Source organism: Lonchura striata, chromosome 16 (assembly GCF_046129695.1).
Source record: "Lonchura striata isolate bLonStr1 chromosome 16, bLonStr1.mat, whole genome shotgun sequence".
Taxonomy (NCBI): Eukaryota; Metazoa; Chordata; class Aves; order Passeriformes; family Estrildidae; genus Lonchura; species Lonchura striata.
The window spans coordinates 16,678,670-16,699,499 of NC_134618.1; the positions used below are offsets into that span (position 1 = coordinate 16,678,670).

At 55.2% G+C, this 20,830-nt stretch overlaps 3 protein-coding genes, 1 long non-coding RNA gene and 2 other non-coding genes across 6 annotated transcripts; 3 read left to right on the forward strand and 3 right to left on the reverse strand.

Moving 5' to 3' along the window:
• Positions 1-38: 38 nt before the first annotated feature.
• RPS2 (ribosomal protein S2) lies at positions 39-2,656 on the reverse strand. Its single transcript, XM_021547655.3, has 7 exons — positions 2,485-2,656; positions 2,283-2,372; positions 1,773-1,880; positions 1,153-1,326; positions 878-1,037; positions 453-544; positions 39-158 (listed from the first exon to the last, which is right to left on the reverse strand). The coding sequence occupies exons 1-7, from the start codon at positions 2,638-2,640 to the stop codon at positions 78-80; spliced, it is 861 nt and encodes a 286-aa protein (XP_021403330.1). The 5' UTR covers positions 2,641-2,656; the 3' UTR covers positions 39-77.
• LOC116184177 (small nucleolar RNA SNORA64/SNORA10 family) lies at positions 643-779 on the reverse strand. The gene has a single exon (XR_004148924.2). It is a non-coding gene; the product is annotated as a small nucleolar RNA SNORA64/SNORA10 family (small nucleolar RNA).
• Positions 2,657-2,866: 210 nt separating the features above from the next.
• LOC116184150 (uncharacterized) lies at positions 2,867-3,495 on the forward strand. The gene is made up of 2 exons (XR_004148892.2): positions 2,867-2,954; positions 3,331-3,495. It is a non-coding gene; the product is annotated as an uncharacterized LOC116184150 (long non-coding RNA).
• On the forward strand, positions 3,137-3,262 carry LOC116184178 (small nucleolar RNA ACA64). The gene has a single exon (XR_004148925.2). It is a non-coding gene; the product is annotated as a small nucleolar RNA ACA64 (small nucleolar RNA).
• A 268-nt stretch (positions 3,496-3,763) lies between the features above and the next one.
• TBL3 (transducin beta like 3) lies at positions 3,764-12,616 on the forward strand. Its single transcript, XM_021547651.2, has 22 exons — positions 3,764-3,843; positions 3,975-4,026; positions 4,102-4,197; positions 4,429-4,476; positions 5,071-5,212; positions 5,374-5,458; positions 5,853-6,020; positions 6,403-6,478; positions 6,628-6,724; positions 7,092-7,288; positions 7,524-7,665; positions 8,007-8,065; positions 8,524-8,627; positions 8,995-9,145; positions 9,264-9,494; positions 9,633-9,703; positions 10,084-10,240; positions 10,660-10,718; positions 10,944-11,047; positions 11,209-11,280; positions 11,769-11,927; positions 12,407-12,616. Exons 1-22 carry the CDS (start codon positions 3,791-3,793, stop codon positions 12,517-12,519), a joined length of 2,436 nt encoding a protein of 811 aa, XP_021403326.2. The 5' UTR covers positions 3,764-3,790; the 3' UTR covers positions 12,520-12,616.
• Positions 12,617-14,286: 1,670 nt separating this feature from the next.
• NOXO1 (NADPH oxidase organizer 1) lies at positions 14,287-17,927 on the reverse strand. Its single transcript, XM_077786955.1, has 9 exons — positions 17,881-17,927; positions 17,383-17,463; positions 17,206-17,269; positions 16,504-16,684; positions 16,095-16,276; positions 15,769-15,882; positions 15,200-15,317; positions 14,757-14,977; positions 14,287-14,615 (listed from the first exon to the last, which is right to left on the reverse strand). Exons 1-9 carry the CDS (start codon positions 17,899-17,901, stop codon positions 14,287-14,289), a joined length of 1,311 nt encoding a protein of 436 aa, XP_077643081.1. The 5' UTR covers positions 17,902-17,927.
• Positions 17,928-20,830: the final 2,903 nt, after the last annotated feature.

The following is a 20,830-nucleotide window of genomic DNA, read 5'->3' on the forward strand; positions in this document are numbered from 1 at the left end:
CCCACAGCACCAACCCCCGTCACACCAAGCACCGATGATTCCTGGTTCTCTGATCACTTTATTTCCTACAAAGCCCGTTAGGTGGTGGCCACAGCGGCTGCCTGGGTCCTCTGCACCGACACTCTCGTGTGGGTCTTGGCCAAATGATCGGTGAACTCCTGCAAAAAACACAACAGGTTATTCCCTCAAACCCCTCATGGGTTCCTCAGCACCACTGCCAAAAACACCAACAGGTTATTCCCTCAAACCCCTCACGGGTTCCTCAGCACCACTGCCAAAAACACCAACAGGTTATTCCCTCAAACCCCTCACAGGTTCCTCAGCACCAGTTCCATCCCTAGCGTATACTGGGGCTGGGTGGCTCAACTTTATACCTACCAACCCTTTGGGTACAGAAATCTAAATTTTAGGGGCGAGAAGGTTTGAGCTGTGAGTTACCAAAGTGCTCTTACCTGGTAAGGAGACTTGGTGAAGACAGTCTCTTTCCAGAGGTCAGGAGTCAGGTAGCTGTAGGTTTTGGAGATGGCATCGAAGGTGGCTTTAGCTGCAGAGAGATGTCACACACTGTCACACGCTGCCCGGCACCGGCTGCACAACCAGCCCGCTGATCCAACCCACAGCTCCAGTGTACCCCAGTCACACAAATGTGGAATTCTGAAAGGACCAGGGAGACCAGGGAGGGTCTCTCTGAGGAACCCCCAAAGCTCAGCTTGCTCTCTCTCTCCAGTTACGACGATTACACCACGGCACACAAGTGCAATCGCGCAGATTGGGAGATTCGGGAGTGTCGGGGGTGCAGAGCCACCACAAACCAGAGCTGCTGCGCCCCACCGGTGACAGAAGTGACCCCAAGCCCCGTGCCAGCCCCAGAGCTCACCGAAGTTGCCGAGGGTGGCCGTGCAGCCCCGCGCCGACGTGTAGCAGTCATCGATGCCAGCCATCATCAGCAGCTTCTTGGGGACAGGGGCGGACACGATCCCGGTGCCGCGGGGGGCCGGGATCAGGCGCACCAGCACGGAGCCGCAGCGCCCGGTGACCTGCGGGGACACGGGGGGTCAGCCCCAGGGCACAGCCCCGAACACCCAGGGCTGAAAGGACACAACGGGTCAGCCCCAGAGCACAGCCCCAGGGCCAGGCTGGGGAATCGCTCACCTTGCAGGGCACCGTGTGTGGCTTCCCGATCTTGTTGCCCCAGTAGCCGCGTCGCACGGGCACGATGGACAGCTTGGCCAGGATGATGGCCCCGCGGATGGCCGTGGCCACCTCCTTGGAGCACTTCACCCCCAGCCCCACGTGGCCGTTGTAGTCGCCGATGGCGACGAAGGCCTGCAGGCAGAAGAGTTTTCACTGCTCCATGCAGGATCTCACAGCTCACCCCAAACCTCACACACAGCTCTCAAAACCCGTTCTTCCCCTCAGAGTTCATCCTTCAGCCACAACCAGCCAACACTGGGATTCAATTCCCTGCTGCAGCCTCGCTCTGGGCAGAACTCCCCACGATTTTCCAACAGCATTCCCTACTTATACCCAAAACTTCTCCCTGGAAACCAAACGCTGCTGTGCAAGAAAAACTGGATTTTGCAGTGTCAGAAAAGTTTTCTTAAAAAGAAGTTTGAGAGTCTTGCAGCCGAACTTTTGGGCTAGTGGTGCTTTAAGGAAAATCTGCACACTGACATTTAGATTTGGAGTGATGACAATGCCATTAGAAGTGCATTAGTGGCACTTTCAGAAAGGGAAGCTGCGAACAGGAGGATCCAGAAAAACGGGATTACCTTGAACCTGGTGCGCTGCCCAGCACGGGTCTGTTTCTGCACAGGCATAATCTTCAGCACCTCATCCTTCAGCGAGGAGCCCAGGAAGAAATCGATGATCTCCGACTCCTACAAGAGTCAGGCACTGAGCACACAGAAATCATGGAATCCTGGGATGGTTTGGGTTGACAGGGACCTCAAAGATCAGCTAATCCAACCCCCTCCCAAGGGAAGGGACACCTTCCACTGTGCCAGGCTGCTCCAAGCCCCATCCAGCTTGAGCACTGCCAGGGATCCACGGCAGCCACAGCTGCAGGAATCTATGCCAGGGCCTCAACACCTTCACAAGGAGCAATTCCTTCCCAATATCCCATCTGATCCTATCCCAAGTTCCTCTCCAGCTCTCCTGGAGCCCCTTTCGGCTCAGAGGTGCCCCCGGAGCCTTCCTTCCCCAGGTGAGCAACCCCTGCTCTCCCTGCCTGCCTTGGAGCATCTCCCTGACCCTTCCCTTCCATATCCACAGCACCTCACCTTGATGGGAAGCGAGAAGAGGTAAATCTCCTCAAGAGACTTGATCTTCATATCCTTGACCAGGCGGCCGAGTTTGGTGACAGGAATCCACTGGCAGAGAAACCCAGGGCCGAGAGTCACCAGGTGCCAGCAGCAGGCGGGACGCGGCTCTGCTGCCGCACGCCGGGGGCTGGCAGCGCCCCCGTCCCGGCTCCGCGCTCACCTCCTTATCCTCGGCTTTCCCTCCGCGGGCCCCGCGGCCTCTCCCGCGGCCCCTCCCGCGGCCGCGCCCGCGGCCCCGCAGCCCGGTCCCGAATCCACCGCGGAAGCCCCCGCGGGCCGCTCCCGCTCCTCCCGCAGCACCGGCGTCGTCCGCCATTTGCTGGAACAGAGCGGGACGTCAGGCGGGCCGCGGCGGGCGCGGATGGCGCCGGATGAACCGCGCGGCGCCGCCGCTGCCGCCATACTTACGTGAGCCCTCAGCCTAGAAGGCCGCGCCGCGGCGCCGCGCGGTATTTATAGTGCGTGGGCATCTCGCGAGAGCAGCACCGGCCCTAAGAGCTGAATGATGAATACACCGCTGGGCGAAATGGACGGTTTGTGATGGATTATACAGAGCGCGGGGCGGCACGGCTCTCGGTATAAAGGGGCGCGCACGGGCGGAGCGCGCAGAGCGCGGCGGGGTGGCGAGAGGTGAGGCGCTCCTTCGCGGGCAAACGGGAGCGCACTGCCGCGTGTCCTTCCTTCCCTGGGCCTTCCTCCTTTGCAAAACCCTGCTGGGAAATGGTTACGGTGCTGCCCGAGCCGGAGCCCGCCCGCCTGGGGTGCAGAGAGCGTCCCGGGAAGGCGCTCCGTGGGCAGCGGTAGCGCCCGGCGCGGTCTGAAAATCATCCGGGGTCTGGCGTGGCCCCGGGTGAGATAACGGCGCCCACAGCATCGGGAGCATTAAAGCTTATTGCCCACGCCTGTGTGTGGGGAATGAAACCCGTGTTCCCACAAGCGCCGTGCCCGGCGGGGGCGGGCACCGAGGGGCTGTAGGCGCTGTTCCTCAGCTTTTTCTCTGCGCCAGGCGCCGTTCCTGAGAGCCGCGGGCCCGCCACGGCCATCCCTTCCCCGGAGGAGCGGTGAAGAGCACGGTGCTGCTGCGATGGACGGCGACGCGGGAGCCGCAGCTGGAAACGATTCGTTTTTATATTTTACTGTGCAATAAAAGATGAAACGTTTAAAAGATAAAGCGTCTGTCTTCTTTCTAATTGTTAAAGGTACTTTACGCTTGGGAGGGGTGGTTTTGCTGGAGAACGCTCCGGGTGGCGGAGAAGATGCAGCGCAGGAGCTGCTCGGGGCCGGGCTGCCGCCGCTTCCTCGGAAGAACGGGGAGCTTTTACCCGTTGAGGAACGGGGAAGTTTTATCCCGTTGAAAACGGGGAACTTTTATCCCGTTCCGCGGAGCCGCGCTCGCGTCGCTGGCGGCGCCGGAAGTTCTCCCTCACTTCCCGGAAGTGCTGACCGGAAGCACGTGGGCCGCGGCCATGGCGGACACGGACCCGGCCGCCGCTGCCGTCCCGGTGCGCTTCAAGAGCAAGTGAGGAACCGGCGGGACTGGGCTGGGGCTGCGAGGGCGAGCGATGGGCCGGGCCGGGCCGTGCGACCGCAGCCCCCAGGCAGCCGCCGCTCCGCTTTAACGGGGCCTTGCCGCGCGTCTTTCCCTTCCAGCTACGCCGCGACGCGGAAGATCGAGCCGTTCTACAAAGGAGGGCGAATCCAGGTAATGCCGGCTCTGCAGGGACACCGGGGAAGGTCGCGCCTCCTGGCTCTAACGTTCCCGGTCCCTTTTCTCCAGATCAGCCGCGATGGGAAGTTCATGTTCTGCCCCTGCGGGAGCAAAGTCAACGTCGTCGATGTGGAGACGGGAGCGCTCCTGCACAGCCTCCAGCAGGTGACCGCGATCAGCCTCTCCTGAGCGTTTTGCGAGGCTCCCGGAGCGTTTTCTCAGTGTGGATGCAAAGCTCCCAGGAGTGAGGAGCGCAGGGAGGGTGGGACGGAGCCGAGCGCAGGTTTTGGGCGGTCCCCGAGCTGTGCTCGGTGTCAGCAGAGCCGCGCGGGGAAGGGAGCTCGGAGATCTCTCCAGGGATGGTTTAATCGTGGCATTTCCCTTCTGGTTTCCCAGGATGAGGAAGAGGATGTCACAGCATTTGTTCTCAGCCCTGATGACGAGGTGGGTTTGTGCTGGGGGCTTTGAGCAGCCTGGCTGAGCCAGGAATGGGAGGAATTTTGGGGAGTCTGTGCAGGGCCAGGGCTTGGGCTCGATGATCCTTGTGCATCCCTTCCAGCCAGGGATATTCCATGGTTCTGTTCCACACCTGGTGTGCTTGCTGAGATCCCCGGGAGCCTTCTCAGGGGGTCAGACTGAGAGCTGTGGGTCAGAATCAGACCTGTGGGTCAGGCACAGGGACACGGGTCACGCTCAGAGTGTGGGTCAGACTCAGACTCTGAGCTGTGGGTCACACTCAGGGCCATGGGTCACACTCAGAGCTGTGGGTCACACTCACACATGGGTCACACTCACACTCAGAGCTGTGGGTCATGCCCAGCACTGCCCAGAGCCTGAGCTCTCCCAGCTCCCCCCTGTGCCATGTGGGACCGACAGGGAGCCAGAGGCTGCCCCTGGCCGAGCTGCCCCTGGCCGAGCTGCCCTGGCAGAGCTGCCCTGGCCGAGCTGCCCTGGCCGAGCTGCCCTGGCCGAGCTGCCCTGGCCGAGCTGCCCCGGCTGAGCTGCCCCTGGCTGAGCTGCCCTGGCCGCTGTGCCCAGGTGCTGGTGACGGGCAGCCGGGCGCTGCTGCTGCACCGCTGGCACTGGAGGGAGCCCAGCTGTGAGCGCACCTGGCGAGCCGTGCACACCGCGCCCGTGGCCACCATGGCCTTCGACCCCACGGCCACGCTGCTGGCCACAGGTAGGAGCCAGCTGTGTCCCAGAGGGGCTTTCCTGGAGCTCCTGGAGCCTCTCCCGGGGCAGGGCCAGCAGAGCCCAGAGCCGTGTCTGCTCTGGGGATCTGCTGGGGGTCCCACGGCTCTCTCCTCCAGAGCTCACTCCCTGGTGTTCTTCTCTTCCCAGGTGGCTGTGACAGCACCATTAAGATCTGGGATATGACCAAGCACTACTGCACACACAACCTGAAAGGATCCTCTGGAGTGGTACAGTAAGGACCAGTCCTGTTGGTCAGTGCTGGGATACTGGGATTGAGGGGCAAGTCTCGAGTTAATGCAACGGGAAGATCCATTCCAGGCAGGGTCTGGGCTCCTCCTGGCTCCTGAGAGCAGGGTTATGGCTGATTCTGCCCAGAGAGGAAACTTGGGTCAAGAATTTTCATGGAATCACAAAATTGTTTGGCAGGGACACTTCCCACTAGCCCAGGATGCTCTGAGCCCACCCAAGCCGTCCTGCTGTGGGCTGTACATTATTTAAAAGTGGGTGGTTTATTCCTGCTGTGGGGTGTGCATTATTTAAGGGTTGGGTGATTTATTCCTGCTGTGGGCTGTACATTATTTAAAAGTGGGGCTTTATTCCTGTGCTGTCCCTCTGCTCCTGCCCAGCCTGGTGGAGTTCCACCCCGACCTGTCCCGCCTGCAGCTCTTCTCCTCCTGCATCGATTACAAGATCCGCATCTGGGACCTGAGCTCCAGCAAGTGCCTGGCAGTGCTGGAGGGACACTTCAGTGCTGTCACCTCGCTGGCCTTTGCAGATGGCAACAGCCTCCTCAGGTACCTCCTGGCAGGGCCTGGACCTCCATCCCTTCACCTCCTGCAGCTCTGGGGGATCCTGGAGGGTCTGGGGTGGTGCAGGTGCTCAGTGGGTGTCAGCACCCGTGCATTGGAATCATGGAATGGTTTGGGTTGGAAGGGAGCTCAAAGCCCACCCAGTGCCACCCCTGCCATGGGCAGGGACACCTTCCACTGTGCCAGGGTGCTCCAAGCCCTGCCCAACCCGCCTGTGTTCCTGGGAATACCCTGTGCTGGCACGGGGATTGCTGCTGCTCTCTCTCCCATGGCCTTTCCAGAGAGGTTCTGAGGTCCCACAGTATCAAATTTGCACCAGACCCAAGCTGAACAGGTTTAGCACTAAAACTGAGCTTTTCATCTGCAGCTCTGGCCGTGACAAGATCTGCATGGTCTGGGACCTGGAGACCAGGCAGAGCAAACGAACCATCCCTGTCTATGAGGTAAAAGTGCTTTTTGTTTCTTCCTTTGAGGCCCACTGTGGTTTCTAGGCCATGGTCTCCCTCTTTAGGGTCTGTAGGTTGTGCAGTCAGGTTTCTCCCCCTTCCCAGGGGTTTTCAGCCCTGGGTCTGTGCCTCTCTGACTCTTGCAGACCGTGGAAGCCGCTGTGCTGCTGCCTGAAAAGGGAGATTTCTCTCAGCTGGGTGTGAAGAAACAAGGGCTGCACTTTGTCACAGCTGGCAGCAAAGGTGAGTGCCACTTTTGGAGCCTGAAGGGTGGCACTTCAGTCCCTTCACTGCTGTTATTCCCAAGCTGTGTGTTCTCCATGTGGCAGGGGCCTTGGGTGGAGAGCAGAGCCTGCTCCCAAGTTCCTTGGGCAGGAGTGGATGAGCAGGATGGACCAGGCAATACTCAAACACATTTATTTCTATTTCCAAACTCAAATGAGTTTGATTTGCACCAAAGAAACAAAACCTTGAGGCTTTTCCAGCCACTGCATCCTGCCCAGACGTGCCTTGGAGCTGTGTGCCTTTTCCCACTGTGGTTTGGATGGTGTTCCCTGGACATCTCCTGTGAAAAGCAGTGGCTGTGCCACGGTTTCTCCTGTTTTGCCAGGCATGCTGAGGGTGTGGGACGTGGCCACGGCCGCCTGTGTGCACAGCCAGGCCGTGCCCTTCGTGCTGCAGGAGGAGCCCAGCGAGCACAGCCTCTCCCAGTGCCAGCTGGTGCCCGCCAGGAACGAGATCCTCACCGTGTCCATGGAGCACAACATCGTCTTCTACGATGCCCACAGCCTCCAGCTGAGGAAGCAGGTGACAGCCTCAGCCTCCCTGTCCCTTTGGCCGTGCTCCTTGGCTCCAGCCTGTTCTGGAATTGTTCCATGGGGCCAGAGAATTCCACTGGTCTGGGGGAATGTAGCCCAGAGACCAACAAAGGAACGAGAAAGCGGAACAGCCTTAGCCAGAAATGCCTCCTGTGTGTAATTGCACCCAGTAGAGATGAAAAGCAGTCACTCCCACCTTCCCTCTTGGGCTGTTCCCCTTGCAGCTCACAGGATACAACGAGGAGGTGCTGGATGTGAAGTTCCTGGGCCCTGGTGACTCTCACATCGTTGTGGCCACCAACAGCCCCCAGCTGAAGGTGTTTGAGCTGGCAACGTCCCACTGCCAGATCCTGTACGGGCACACAGGTGGGTGACAGCGCTGGCCTGGGGGCACTGGGCAGCTCTGCCTTTATCCAGCTTCTCCTGGGACTCTGGAGAGGAGTCCCTGAGTTCTTGGTGGAGCAGCATCACAGCAGGTTTGGGAGCTGTGTGGAGAGAGGATGTGTCCCCCTGTCCCTGAGGTCAGTTTGAAGTGGAGCTGAAGGTGCAGGTGTGTGACAGGCTCAGTCCTTAGGGACCAGTTGTGTCCCAGACCTCTCCCCTGGCTCATTAACTGGGTTCATTAACTGGGCTCATTAACTCACTTCTTTCTGTTGTCCCATCTCAGCATTGCTCTGCACCCACCAGCTTTTATTTCTTCTGTTTAGAAACAATCCTGGCTTTGGATGTCTTCAGGAAAGGCCTGATGTTTGTCACCTGTGCCAAGGTGTGTCACTGTTCTCCACTTAATGAAACTTTTCATTCCTGGTGATACATGTGGGCAAAATTATGTTATTCTTGGAACTCCAGAAAGGGCTTTTTGTTCATACAATCCTTGTCTGCTGCATGCCCTTTTAACATTATCCCTGGGAAAATTGGTTGTATTTTATTGGCCTGAAGGAGCTGTTTCCTTCTCCAAACATCCTGGACTGGTGTTAGAGTTCAGAAAAGTTATTACTGTGAGATTGATGAGGGAAAAGGTGCCAAGAGCCCTGACAGACCCAGAAGCAAAGCTCTGATCCAACCAGAACTAAACCTCCCTGCTGGAGCCCCAGAGCGGGGGCTGCTCTTGCCACCAGCCGTGACGGAGGTGAAGGCTCAGGCTGGAGCAGCAGAGACCAGCTCAGGGCTGTGGTGAAAGCTGCTGCCTCCCTGGAGCACTGAGGCATTTCTGTCCTCCCCCAGGACAGGAGCATGCGGGTGTGGCGCATGGGCAAGGCTGGCAGGGTCACCTGTGTGGCCCAGGGCCTGGGCCATGCCCACGGCGTGGGCGCCGTCGCCTGCTCCAGGTAACGCAGGCTGCGGGAGGGAGGGAATGTCCTGGTGGGTGCTGTCCCCCTCCCAGCTCTACTGCTGCTCATCCCTGCTCCCAGTTTGTCCTGGTGCCCGAGGGTGAAGGGATCATGGGATGGTTTGGGTTGGAAGGAGCCCTAAATGTCATCCAGTGCCACCCCCTGCCACGGGCAGGGACCCCTCCGCTGTCCAGCCTGGCCTTGGGTACTCCCGGGGATGGGGGAGTCCCTCTGAAATGAAAGAGCTTGGAAAGCCACGAAGCCACATTTCCACAGCCCGGCAGTGGCTGAGTGTGGAGATCCCAGCCAGGGAGGAGAAAGCACAGAGTCGTTTCCCTGCCCTTGATGCTTTCGTTCCTCTCAGGCTGAAGGAAAGCTTTGTAGTGACCAGCAGCCAGGACTGCACCATCAAGATCTGGAACATCCCGGAATCCCTCACTTCCAAAGCAAAAGCAGCCTTGATCTCCAGTCCAGAGCCCCTCCACGCCAGGGTGACTGAGAGGGGCCACGACAAGGTACAGCTCCACCTGAGCTCTCAGTGCTTCAGCCTCCCTGCTGCCTGCAGCCTCTGCTTGTTCCGTGTCCCAGAGCCGAGGCCTGACCCTCCTCCTGCTCCTCTTGTGGCTTCCCCAGGACATCAACAGCGTGGCGGTGTCCCCCAACGACAAACTGCTGGCCACGGGCTCGCAGGACCGGCTGGCCAAGCTCTGGTCCTGCTCCGACTGCTCCCTCCTGGGGGTTTTCTCTGGGCACAAGCGTGGCATCTGGTGCGTGCAGTTCTCCCCCGTGGATCAGGTCCTGGCCACCTCCTCGGCTGATGGGACCCTGAAGCTCTGGGGGCTTCGGGACTTCAGCTGTCTGAAGGTGATGAGAACTTCGCCTCTTGCCCTGGGTGAAACCTTGGGGTTCCTTAAGGATCCCTCCAAAACTTGGAGCTTATTTGGACCCTTTGGGGTCTCTCCAAAGGCCTGGCACTGCTGAGCTTCCTTTCTGTTTTTGCAGACCTTTGAAGGCCACGATGCCTCAGTGCTGAAGATCATCTTTGTGAGCCGAGGGGCTCAGCTGCTCAGCAGGTTTGTGCCTGCCCAGGGCTCTGGGGAGGTTCCCGGGTTAAGGGAATATCTGAGCTCATCAGCAGCACCAAGAGGAAAAACTCTCGTGTCCAAAGAATCTTTGGAAACCTTTATAGGAAGATGCCATGCTTAGGCCAGGCTTTCTGTAGAGGTTATTTTAATTTTCCTCCTCTCCAGGTGTCCCATGTGGCTGCTGTGGCATTGCTGAGTTGGGACAAACTCAGTAGACAAAGCTAAGGGTGCATCTTGCCCTCACATTTTTGGTTTTGCTCCTGTTTGGAAGGAGTTGGGATGGGATAAGTCCATCTGATATTTGAGGTGGGACAGAGCAAGAATGGATCTGTCCAGTGATCCTTTCTGTTGTGTTTCTCTTCCAAAAGTGGATCTGATGGTCTCTTGAAGCTCTGGACAATTAAAACAAACGAGTGTGTGAAAACATTAGATGGTCATGAAGATAAAATCTGGGGCCTTCACTCCAACAAGAAAGATGACATGGTTGTAACAGCCTCCAGTGACTCCTGCATCACCCTGTGGCAGGTACAGCATTGGCTCCTCCCTGGGGTAATAATTGGGGAAATTGGAGAGCTTAGCATCTCAGTGCCTTGTTTTTCATGTGCTCTCTTTGTCTGCAGTTTGAAATTAGGCCAGCAAGGCTGATCTGGGGGTTTGGGGGGTTTTTTTGGCCATCCTGTATGTCCCCAGAGCAGCAGATGGGCCCAGCACTGGAGCTTTGGAGGGAAGTTGGAAATTGCTGGATTTATCATTTATCAGTATTATAATGATATATTATATATATCATTATTATAATTATATATATTATAATTTATCATTTAAATTACTTGACCTTGAGATTTTGCTGCAGAAACTGGTCTCCACATCACTTGATGGCTAAATCAAAACCCTTCTGTATTAAAGCAGGATTTGATAGAAGTTTTATCCTGTTTTTTTTTTAATAGGATGTGACTGAAATTGAGGAGAAAGAAGCACAAGCTAAACAGGAGGAGCAGATTATGAAGTGAGTTGATCTTGTGCCATAAAGAGCTGTGAAATGCAAACTGTGCAGTGGAACTGTCCACACCTGGAGCCATCCAGCTCCACCTGATCCCAATATTGGAGTGAGGGCATTTATTGATGAGCACCACAAACTTCTTAACTGTCAAATCTGCTGCTTTTTCTGTACTTTTGGTTTTTTCCAGCACTCAAAGATTGGTCTGACTGTCACCCCTGATTTGTTTTCCAGAGAGCAAGAGCTTTCTAACCTTCTCCACGAGAAAAGGTACCTCAAAGCTCTGGGCCTGGCCATCTCCCTGGACCGGCCGCACACGGTGCTCACCGTGGTCAAGGGTGAGTCCAGAGCGTGCTCTGGAGGCATTTCCTGCCCTCTCTCCTTTCCTGGACACCTCTTCCAGCTAGTTCAAGGCTAAAAGTCCAATATTCAGTGTGAAAGCCTCAGTTTTCCCCGAGTGACATCACCCAGGTGTCCCTGCTGTCATTTCTCTCTGCAGCCATCCTCAGGGAGCCCGAGGGGAGGAGGCACCTGGAGGAGAACATTGCTCGGCTCCGCAAGGATCAGAAAGGTTTGTGGCAGACTGAGGTGCTGAAAGCTCTCAGGTCAGAGGCTTCTTCTGGCACCTGAAATGAGAATCCTGCAATCCTCCTGGAGTGGTTTGGGTTGGGAGATTGTTCAGTTTTACCCTCTACCTCGGGCTGGGACCTTTCCATTAAACCAGGACCTGGCCTGAAATTAGAATTCGGCAATACTGGAGTGGTTTGGGTTGGGAGATTGTTCAGTTTTACTCTCTGCCATGGGCTGGGACCTTTCCATTAAACGAGGATCTGGCCTGAAATGAGAATCCTGCAGTCCTGGAGTGGTTTGGGTTGGGAGATTGTTCAGTTTTACCCTCTACCTCAGGCTGGGACCCTTCCATTAAACCAGGACCTGGCCTTGGGCACTTCCAGGGTGGGGAGTGCTGCTGTGTGGGAGCTGAGCTCTGTGGGAGCCCTGGGATGCTCTCCAGTGTGGGCTCTGCTGTGTGCCACCCTGGCCAGGCTTCCTTCCCCCCAGAGGCCGTGCTGGCGTTCCTGGTGACGTGGAACACCAACTCCCGGAACTGCCACGAGGCCCAGGCCGTCATGGAGACCCTCCTGAAGCACGAGGCACCCGACAGCCTCCTGCAGTTCTCGGGGATCAAATCTGCTGTGGAGTCTCTGCTGCCCTACACGGGTGAGGCCCAGTGGGGACAGGCGTGGGCTGGAGGTGCTGACCCGGAGCAGGGATCAGGGAATGGGTTGGGGTGGAAGGGGCAGGTCAGTTAATTCACCCTTGCCGTGGCAGGGACACCTTCACCATCCCAGGCTGCTCCAAACCCTGTCCAACCTGTCCTGGGACACTGCCAGGGGTCAGCCACAGCTGCTCTGGGCACCTGTGCCAGGGCTGCCCACCCTCCCAGGGAACAATTCCCAATTCCCAATATCCCATCCAGCCCAGCCCTCTGGCAGTGGGAGCCATTCCCTGTGTCCTGTCCCTCCATCCCTTGTCCCCAGTCCCTCTGCAGCTCTCCTGGAGCCCCTTTAGGCCCTGGAGGTCTCCCTGGAGCGTTCCCTTCTCCAGGCTGGGCATTCCCAGCTCTGCCAGCCTGGCTCCACGGGGCAGGGCCGGGTTCTGTGCCTCCCCCGTGCCCCTGAGCCCTGCCCTCCTTGCAGAGCGCCACTTCCAGCGGCTGAGCCGCCTGCTCCAGGCGTCCACCTTCATCGAGTTCATGTGGCAGCACATGAGGCTGGCAGACGTGGCCCAGCAGGACCCGGGCACTCTGTGACCCCCTGCCCCCACAACCAGTTTCTCCTTCCCACCAGGATGGCAGCTGCATTTTTAGTGCCTGTATTTTATAATAAAGGTTTTAATTTCTAAACCAAGTCCAGCATCCAGTCTTCTCAGGGATGGATGAAAGGAAAAGGTCATTGCTTTGGCCAAGGTGGGGTTTGTGTTTTCACACCCTGAATTTTCAGACTCACAAACAGCAGTTAGTTTGGGATTAAAAAAAGGCAGAATCCCAACAAGCAGTTGGGATTTAAAGGATTCATGGAGCTGGGATCTTGTTTGGGCATAGCAGCCTGGACCAAAGCAGGGGTCTCACCTGTGCCCACCCAAAATTCAGCACATGAGAGGAAGAGGAGCAAACCTTTAAAGCATAAAACACAAACAGGCTTCAGAGATATTTACATGTGTTTTATTTCATAGATACAAATGTATAAAATTCAAACAACACAAACACCTTACAAGTTCTTTACAAAAATATTAACAGATACCTGGGAGAATAAGTACAATTAAAGCCGTCAGTGTAGAGAAAAGTCTTATTTTCCTGTAACTCTTTCTAACTCATTTCTAGCAAATGAGTTGAGGATTAGAATTGTGAGTTTCAGTAATTACCCAATCCCCTGGAAAGAGGAATGTTTTATCCATAAAAGTGACCTCTGTTGCCATCCCCAAGCTGTGACTGCCCTGGTTGTGTCCCTGTGCCAGCACAGCCATGGCTGGAGGGAGCAGGGATGAGGTTCCTCCCCAGCAGCTTTTTTATTCTCACAACCATTCACCAGATCCAGCCCATCCTTGTATTTCATGGCCTCTCCACTAACCTATTAAAAAAAACCCCAATCCTACATCAAAAGTCAAAAATATCTATAAAATAGGGGGTTTGGTAACTGCCATCATACATCCCATCCCTCCCCAGTCCTGTGACTCGCTCAGGGTGCCAGGGGTCACTGAGGCACTCTGGTGCCACTCCTTTGCCCTCCACGGTGGCTGTGCCAGCTGATCCTGGTGTCCCCAGCCCTGACACCAGAGGTGATGGATGTGTGTGTCCCTGGGGAAGGGACAGTCCCAAATTCTGACACTCCACAGGTGATGCAGGTGTGTGTGTCCCTGGGGAAGGGACAGTCCCAAATTCTGACACTCCACAGGTGATGCAGGTGTGTGTGTCCCTGGGGAAGGGACAGTCCCAAATTCTGACACTCCACAGGTGATGCAGGTGTGTGTGTCCCTGGGGAAGGGACAGTCCCAAATTCTGACACTCCACAGGTGATGCAGGTGTGTGTGTCCCTGGGGAAGGGACAGTCCCAAATTCTGACACTGCAGAGGTGCTGGATGTGTGTGTGTCCCTGGGGAAGGGACAGTCCCAAATTCTGACACTGCAGAAGTGATGGATGTGTGTGTCCCTCAGGAAGGGACAGTCCCAAATTCTGACACTCCGGAGGTGATGCAGGTGTGTGTGTCCCTGGGGAAGGGACAGTCCCAAATTCTGACACTCCGGAGGTGATGCAGGTGTGTGTGTCCCTGGGGAAGGGACAGTCCCAAATTCTGACACTGCAGAAGTGATGGATGTGTGTGTCCCTCAGGAAGGGACAGTCCCAAATTCTGACACTCCGGAGGTGATGCAGGTGTGTGTGTCCCCGGGGAAGGGACAGTCCCAAATTCTGACACTCCGGAGGTGATGCAGGTGTGTGTGTCCCCGGGGAAGGGACAGTCCCAAGCCCTGACACCCGGAGCCGCTGCCCACGGCTCGCAGGGGACTGCAGCGAGCGGGGTGTCAGGGCTGTCCCCGTGTCCCCTCCTGCCCAGGGCCGCTGTTAGCGGCTGGGGAGCGGCCGGGGAGCGGCAGGGCGGGCCGGGGAGCCTGCAGGGCACGCTTGGTGACGGTGCTGCAGCGCTGCAGGATCTCCTGCACCGAGGGACGGGCCGGCACCTTGGGCACGCCCGCGGCCAGCTCGGGCTCAGCGAGGCGCAGCTCGGCTGCGGACGACTCCACGAAGCCGGAGTCGTGGCTGTCCCTCGCACGGAGGTGCGGGGGGGATTCGCTGCCGGGCTCGGGACAGCTCCTGGCCGGCTCCACCTCGGGCAGGGACCGCGACAGGGCGGCTTTGCACGCCAGCCGGCTGTCCCCGGCGCTGCCGCTGCCGCTGCTGCTGCTGCCGCTGCTGCCGCTGCCGCTGCTGCTGCTGCCGCTGCTGCCGCTGCTGCCGCTGCCGCTGCTGCTGCTGCTGCTGCCGCTGCTGCTGCCGCTGCTGCTGCCCGAGCTCAGCGAGGAGCTGTCCAAATTGAGCTCCAGCTGCGGAGTGGAGCTGGCCCGGGGCAGCCGGAGGGAGCGGCCGTGCTGCTGCCGGGGCGGCTGCGGGGTGCAGGTGCCGGGGCTGCAGCTCAGGATGCTCTGCAGCTTGTGGTGAGGGTTCTGGTAGGGCCGGAGGCACAGCGAGGGCATGTAGCCAGTGCAGCCGTTGTACCTGAGGGCAGGGAGGGAAGGAACACTGAGAAAACCCTGCCAGCAGCTCGGGCAGAGGGGAGGGAGCGCTTGGGGAGCAGGTGGGCGCTGCACGGGCTGTGAGGACAGGGAAAGCGTCCCCAGGCAGGGACAGCCAGCCCCGGGGGGCTCCTGTGCATCCCACACGGGGAGGAAGAGCAAGCAGCTCCCTCGGGGAGCCGGGGCTTTGGGCAAGCCTCCTCACCGGATCAGCCACCAGCCGTTGTGGGATGTCCTGAGCACCTCCACGACCACCCCCTGGTTCAGCGAGAGCTCGTCTGCCTTCTGAGCCTCGTAGGCCTGCACCACAAAGTACAGGCTGCCTGCAGAGAGGGGCAGAGGTTGGGTTTGCCTTGTGGAGAAAATCCTCCCATCCCTGGGAGACACCAGCCCAGCTGTCCCCAAGAGTGACTTGTTTGCTCAGAGACCCCAGTCTGATCCATTTAAGTTGGATATAAAGAAGTTTTTTACATAAAGAGTGTGGAGGCCCTGGCACAGGGTGCCCAGAGAAGCTGTGGCTGCCCCTGGATGCCTGGAAGTATCCAAGGCCAGGTTGGATGGGGCTTGGAGCACCCTGGGACAGTGGAAGGTGTTGGGGTTGGAACATCAGATGGGCTTTAAGCTCTCTTCCAGCCCAAACCACTCATGATTCCATGACCCACAGGTGGTGGCAGAACCAACCAGAAGGGTCAGAGGTCCAGGCAGGGACTCCAGGCAGTGGGTAATGTGGTGGGGGTTTGCAGAACTCATTTTTTGAAGGAGAAACACACTTACCCTCCTCGTTTGAGCTGAAGGCATTCTGGATGTCCTCACAGGCATCAAGCTCTTCCAGGTACGAGGCTGGGAACCAGGCTATCTGCTTGTCTGCATTTTCCACCAGCCACCAGCCTAGAAAGAGGAAGAACACCCAGATTTTAACAGCCTGCAGGTCAAGACATGACAATAATCCCTAGGTAGAGGACACAAGAGACAGGAGGGACATTCATTGTCCCCCCAGGTAAGCACACACGTGCAAACAACCCAAACCCCTGACACTACCTCAGCCCAGCTATGAGTCCATCTGCCCATCTATCCCAAACACTGAATCCTCTCAAACCTACCAGTCATGTCCTTGATGAGCACTTCCACAATCTCCTTCTGAGCCACTGTGAAGGGTTTATTCTTTGTGTCTTTGGTCTCAAAGGCCTCGATGCAGCGGTAGCTCTGCGACGCCTGAGGGAGGGTGATGGAGAGGGGCTGGGGGCTCTTCTCCCTTCTGAATGCTGATGGCATGATCACAACACTGGAAAGTAAAGGTGCACGTCAAAAACTCAGGTAAGAGGTTGAGTTTAGTATTGATTCTGGTAAAATCATTTCTGCAGGAGGCTGAGAAAAGCTTCAAGCATCAGAAACAAAATTAAAAGCACCCAGCTGAAATGCCCTGGAGTGTAACTGGTGTTTCCATTCTATCCATATTCTATAACATTTCTGTTTCATGAACAAAAAAAAAATACAACTCATATTTCATACCTGTTTTCAGGGAAGGAGGGATCGAGGTCTTGAGTCTGTGCCTTGAAAAACTGATTCACCTCTTCCCCCCGGGAGATTTTCACATCAGTCTTCAGCAGCTCCTGGGAATACGTTTCCAGCAGTTTCAGGATCTCCAGACACCTGTTCAGCTTCCCACCCTTCCTCTGCTGCATAGTTATTCCTTCAAAATAACAAGGGCATCGTTATTGAATAATAAATAAATAAAATAAATAGGACAGCAGTAGATTTGGATCCCTGGGAGCAGCATCTTTTCCCTCAACACCAAGTGTCCTCACCCATCACCCCTCCTGCCCAAGCCCAAACTGTACAAAGTCACTGTCCCTGCCTCCCTGTCATTTTTAACAGTTCCTGATAGGATTTTTTAACATCCAAAATTTCTCTCTTTTTTTTTTTTTTTTTTTTTCCCACATGGAAAGTTTCAAGAAGCTCTAGGTCAATATTTGAAGTGTAGCATTAATTTGCCAAGTGCAGCTATCTATTAAAAAAGCCTTTCTGGGTCATTTTAAGTCTGTACTAGACCCAAACAAGCGGATGTGACTCAGTGACACCATGGCAGGAGCAGGAGTGAGCCCCTGATCTGTTCCAGAGGGAGGTCAGGCTCAGAGATCTCAGTCTCTGTCATGGTTATGGCTGTCCCTGATCACTCTCATGTTTGTTGGTCCATCAGAGATCTGTCCTTACCTTTAAACCTGGGTAAACTCCTCAGTGACCCATTCTCAGTGGGGAATTTTCTCTTCAGCTCTTTCTAAAAGCAAGGAGAAGGAAAGAACAGTGATTCCTGACAGCTGACACATGGCCAGGATCCTTCCTCTCCCCAGGACAGGAACCTTGACATTGCAGGAGTTGAAGTTCACTTACATGGAATTTCTTAAAGTCTTCAAACGTCCTGTAGATGAGAATGTTGTTCTGATCTGACCAGGACACAAACATCATGTAGTTCTGGGAAAAGAAAAGGGAAAAGAAAAGCAATTTAATCACAATGTTCCATTTTGGAAGCTTCCAGGCAATCAGCATTTGCTGTGGTTTAGTTGAGGTTTTTAATGTCACATTAAAAAAAATTAAATAAAACATTAAACCTCCAAAAATATTTCCTTAATTTCATAGTCCCAAATGGGTAATCATTGCTGAAACCAGGAGAATTTTATGGTGCTGTGACAAAAAGAGAGCAAAACCCAAGATATTAAGCTTATTAAAAAACAAGTGCCCTTGTCCTAAACCGCCAATCCAAATACTATGGGGAATAAGCAAACATATCCTTGGAAGAGTAAATAAAAAAACCTCTAGCCTCCCAGTTTGCAAATTATATTTAAGGAGGAAAAACACAAAGCCAAAAAGAAAGAATAAAAATTAAAATACCTTCTGTTTTCTGCACTGCATGAAGCCCACAGCCTTCACATCCACGGGATGCCTGTTGCAGCTCATCCTCCCCGCGGCCGCTGCTGCTCTTTGGCAGAGGGATGTGCGAGGGAGGGATGGGAGCTGGAGGGAGCAGAGATGCTGCTCCAGCCCGGGCGGCCGCGGTTAAATGCCCGGGGGCAGGAGCAGAGCAGAGGTGTTCCCGAGCTTCCTCCTCCGCCCAGCCCCGTGCACGAATCCCGTCCTTTGCCAAACTGCCGCGTGCCTTTCACCTTTCCCCCCACCTTTAACATGCAAATGCTGCCCGCTGCAGGCGGGACATAGTTCAGGGAGCGGGGAGAACAAACGCATTATTTTATCACATCCTTACTAATCAGTGCCAGGAAGGAAGGGAAGGGAGCCGGGCTGTTTACCAGCGCTGGGTTAGAGTAAGTCCCAGGGGCAGCAGCACCTGCCCCGAGATATTTCCGGGACACCTGTGAGGTTTTTATGGCTGTATTACACGGACCTGCGACTCAGGCTGAGCTCACTCCAGCCCCAAAGCCCGACTGAGAACAGTCTGGGTTAGGCACCATTAAACGTGACTAATATTTGTTGCAAATATTTTTTTTTTCCCCTGCTTTGTCCCGCCTGCCGAGTTACTTTAAATAGATTTCTGACAGTTTTATCGACATCTCCATTGAATGAACAGACACATCCCCAGGATGTAGCTAAAAGACTGAAAGCTCCTCGGGTGAAAATAAGTGATGGAAATTCAGCTCTGAGTGCTCTGCCCTGCGTCCAGCCAGGTGTCCACACCCTCCCAGGGCAGGCAGCAGCTCTTCCTAAGGAGCAGCTCCAGTGCCCAGAGGCACAGCAGGAGAGATAATTCCAGCCTTGGCCAGCCTGTCCTCTCCCTGAACCTCAGGGCTGATGGGCACTGTGTGATCAAAGCTCCTCTTCTTTGATAAATCCTCAATTGAACCATTATCACTATAATTATCTTTATCATTATCATTATTGGAACCCAAACTGAGAGGTTCCCTTTCATTTCCCAGCTACACCTGGTGTCTCAAACCCTCAGCAGTGGCTGCAGATGATTTTTCATCTACCAAAAAAAACAACAAACCACCCCAGAACTGGAACATGAAGCCAAAACAGATTTTCTTCTGGAAAATACAGTCAGGAGGGTCTTGGTTTGTGATCCATGAGCACAGGAGGCTGCTCCCACCCAGCAGGGCAGCAGTTTCTGCAGACAAAGAAAGCAGGTTTATTGCAGTTGGATTTATTGCTGCTGGATATCTGTCCTGCATTAAAAAGGGAAAATGATCCAAAAAGCACTTTGGTTCGGTGTGGATTTTGGAGAGAAAATCTCTCCAACAGCATCTCCAAGGCATTTCCTGGCTCAGGAAGCTGCACAGGAGCTGCCCTGTGGAAAAGGGATGTGGAGCAGCTCCCTGCCCTCCACAGCTCTGGAATCAGACCCTCCATCCCTCTGTTAGCCTCCAGCCAAACCATGTGCTGGTAAATCTCCCCAGATCAAACAGTGAGGATTTTATGGAGTGAGAGGAAATCACTTCATCCAGCAAATTTATTGAGAAAATCCCAGACTCTGAGGTGCCAAAACACTTTGCTGACTCTCTGTCCTCAAACCTGCACTCCTTGGCTTCTCCTTGGCAGCCAAGCCAGGGCCAAGCTCACCCTCACGTGGCTCTGTTAAGGGGTTCTTGGAAATATTTGGGACCAAGACTCCCAGTGAAGCACCTTGGCTTGGTTTCCTGTCCCAGAGCAGACACAAACCACAATGTATTTTCAAGAACGTAAAGGTTTAAACATGTTTATCCTGACTGGGAAAAGCCAAAGACAAGGAAAGCCTTGGAGGAGCTGCAGGATGAGGAGATAGCCAGGGAGGCTCAGAGAGCACCTTGATCTGCAGATGCCATAAAAACCAGAAGAGTAGGAAACAGCCTTGGTTTTGCAGTGTTTCATCATTCTCAGGGGATTCAAGCAGAAAGAGGGGAGTGGAAAATGTTGAATGGAATGTTACAACAAGGAGGTGAGGTTACACAGGGGTTTACAAGTCACCCGAGGCAGAAGGACCAGCCCTGCAGTTTGGAGAGCTGATCTTCTGCAAAAGATTGGACTGACTGGCAGGTTGCTGGTGGCTGCGGTGTTGCAATCAAAGCAAATATGAGCAAAACTGCTCAAAACTCAATAATTAGTTACTGAGAAGATGTTTTGCGGAAGTGAAGGGCTCAGTGACACAGAACTGAGGTGCAGGGAGGGAGGGGGAAAGCCTGCCACTCCTCTGAGACACCAACACCTCTGGAGTCACCTGGAGGGCTCAGTTCCAGCCCTGCAGCTGTCACAGCAGTGTCGGAGCCCTGGCAGCATCAGGTGTGATGTCACGAAACTCTCTGCTCCAGAATGACCTCAGGAGCCACGTCACATCTGCAGCGACACCGCCTACGAAACCAGAAGGAAGCTGGGCCAGATGGCCTTTGGATGGGCACGGTGCTCCCCAAAGCTCTCCACAACTCTGGCCATGCCAGGGCCATTCCTGTTGGCAAGGAGAGGCCACAACTCCACTTCTCTGCTGGATGCATTTGGACTCGCTCATAAAAAACAAGACAAACATGGTTTTTCTGGCATTATCAAGTTTACTTTTTGTCTTCTATGCTGTCCATGTCATCCTGCCATAAATCAGTGCCTCCTCTTGGGTAATAATTAATGGTAGGGAGGAGGGGGTCTGCCCAGAAAAAGTGGGACTCAGCAAGAATTGCTGGACACTGCTGTTTCACCGTTGATATTTATTTACACAGCTCTGAGGGCAGCAGTTAATTTTCCTTTAGTTGTTTTACAAGGTAACGAAGAGATCATAAATTAACAGGCAATATGTAGGAGGGCACTGCCCAGCTTTGCCAAGATACAGGAAACATGGATTTTTCCTTAATGACTCCCATGCAGTCTG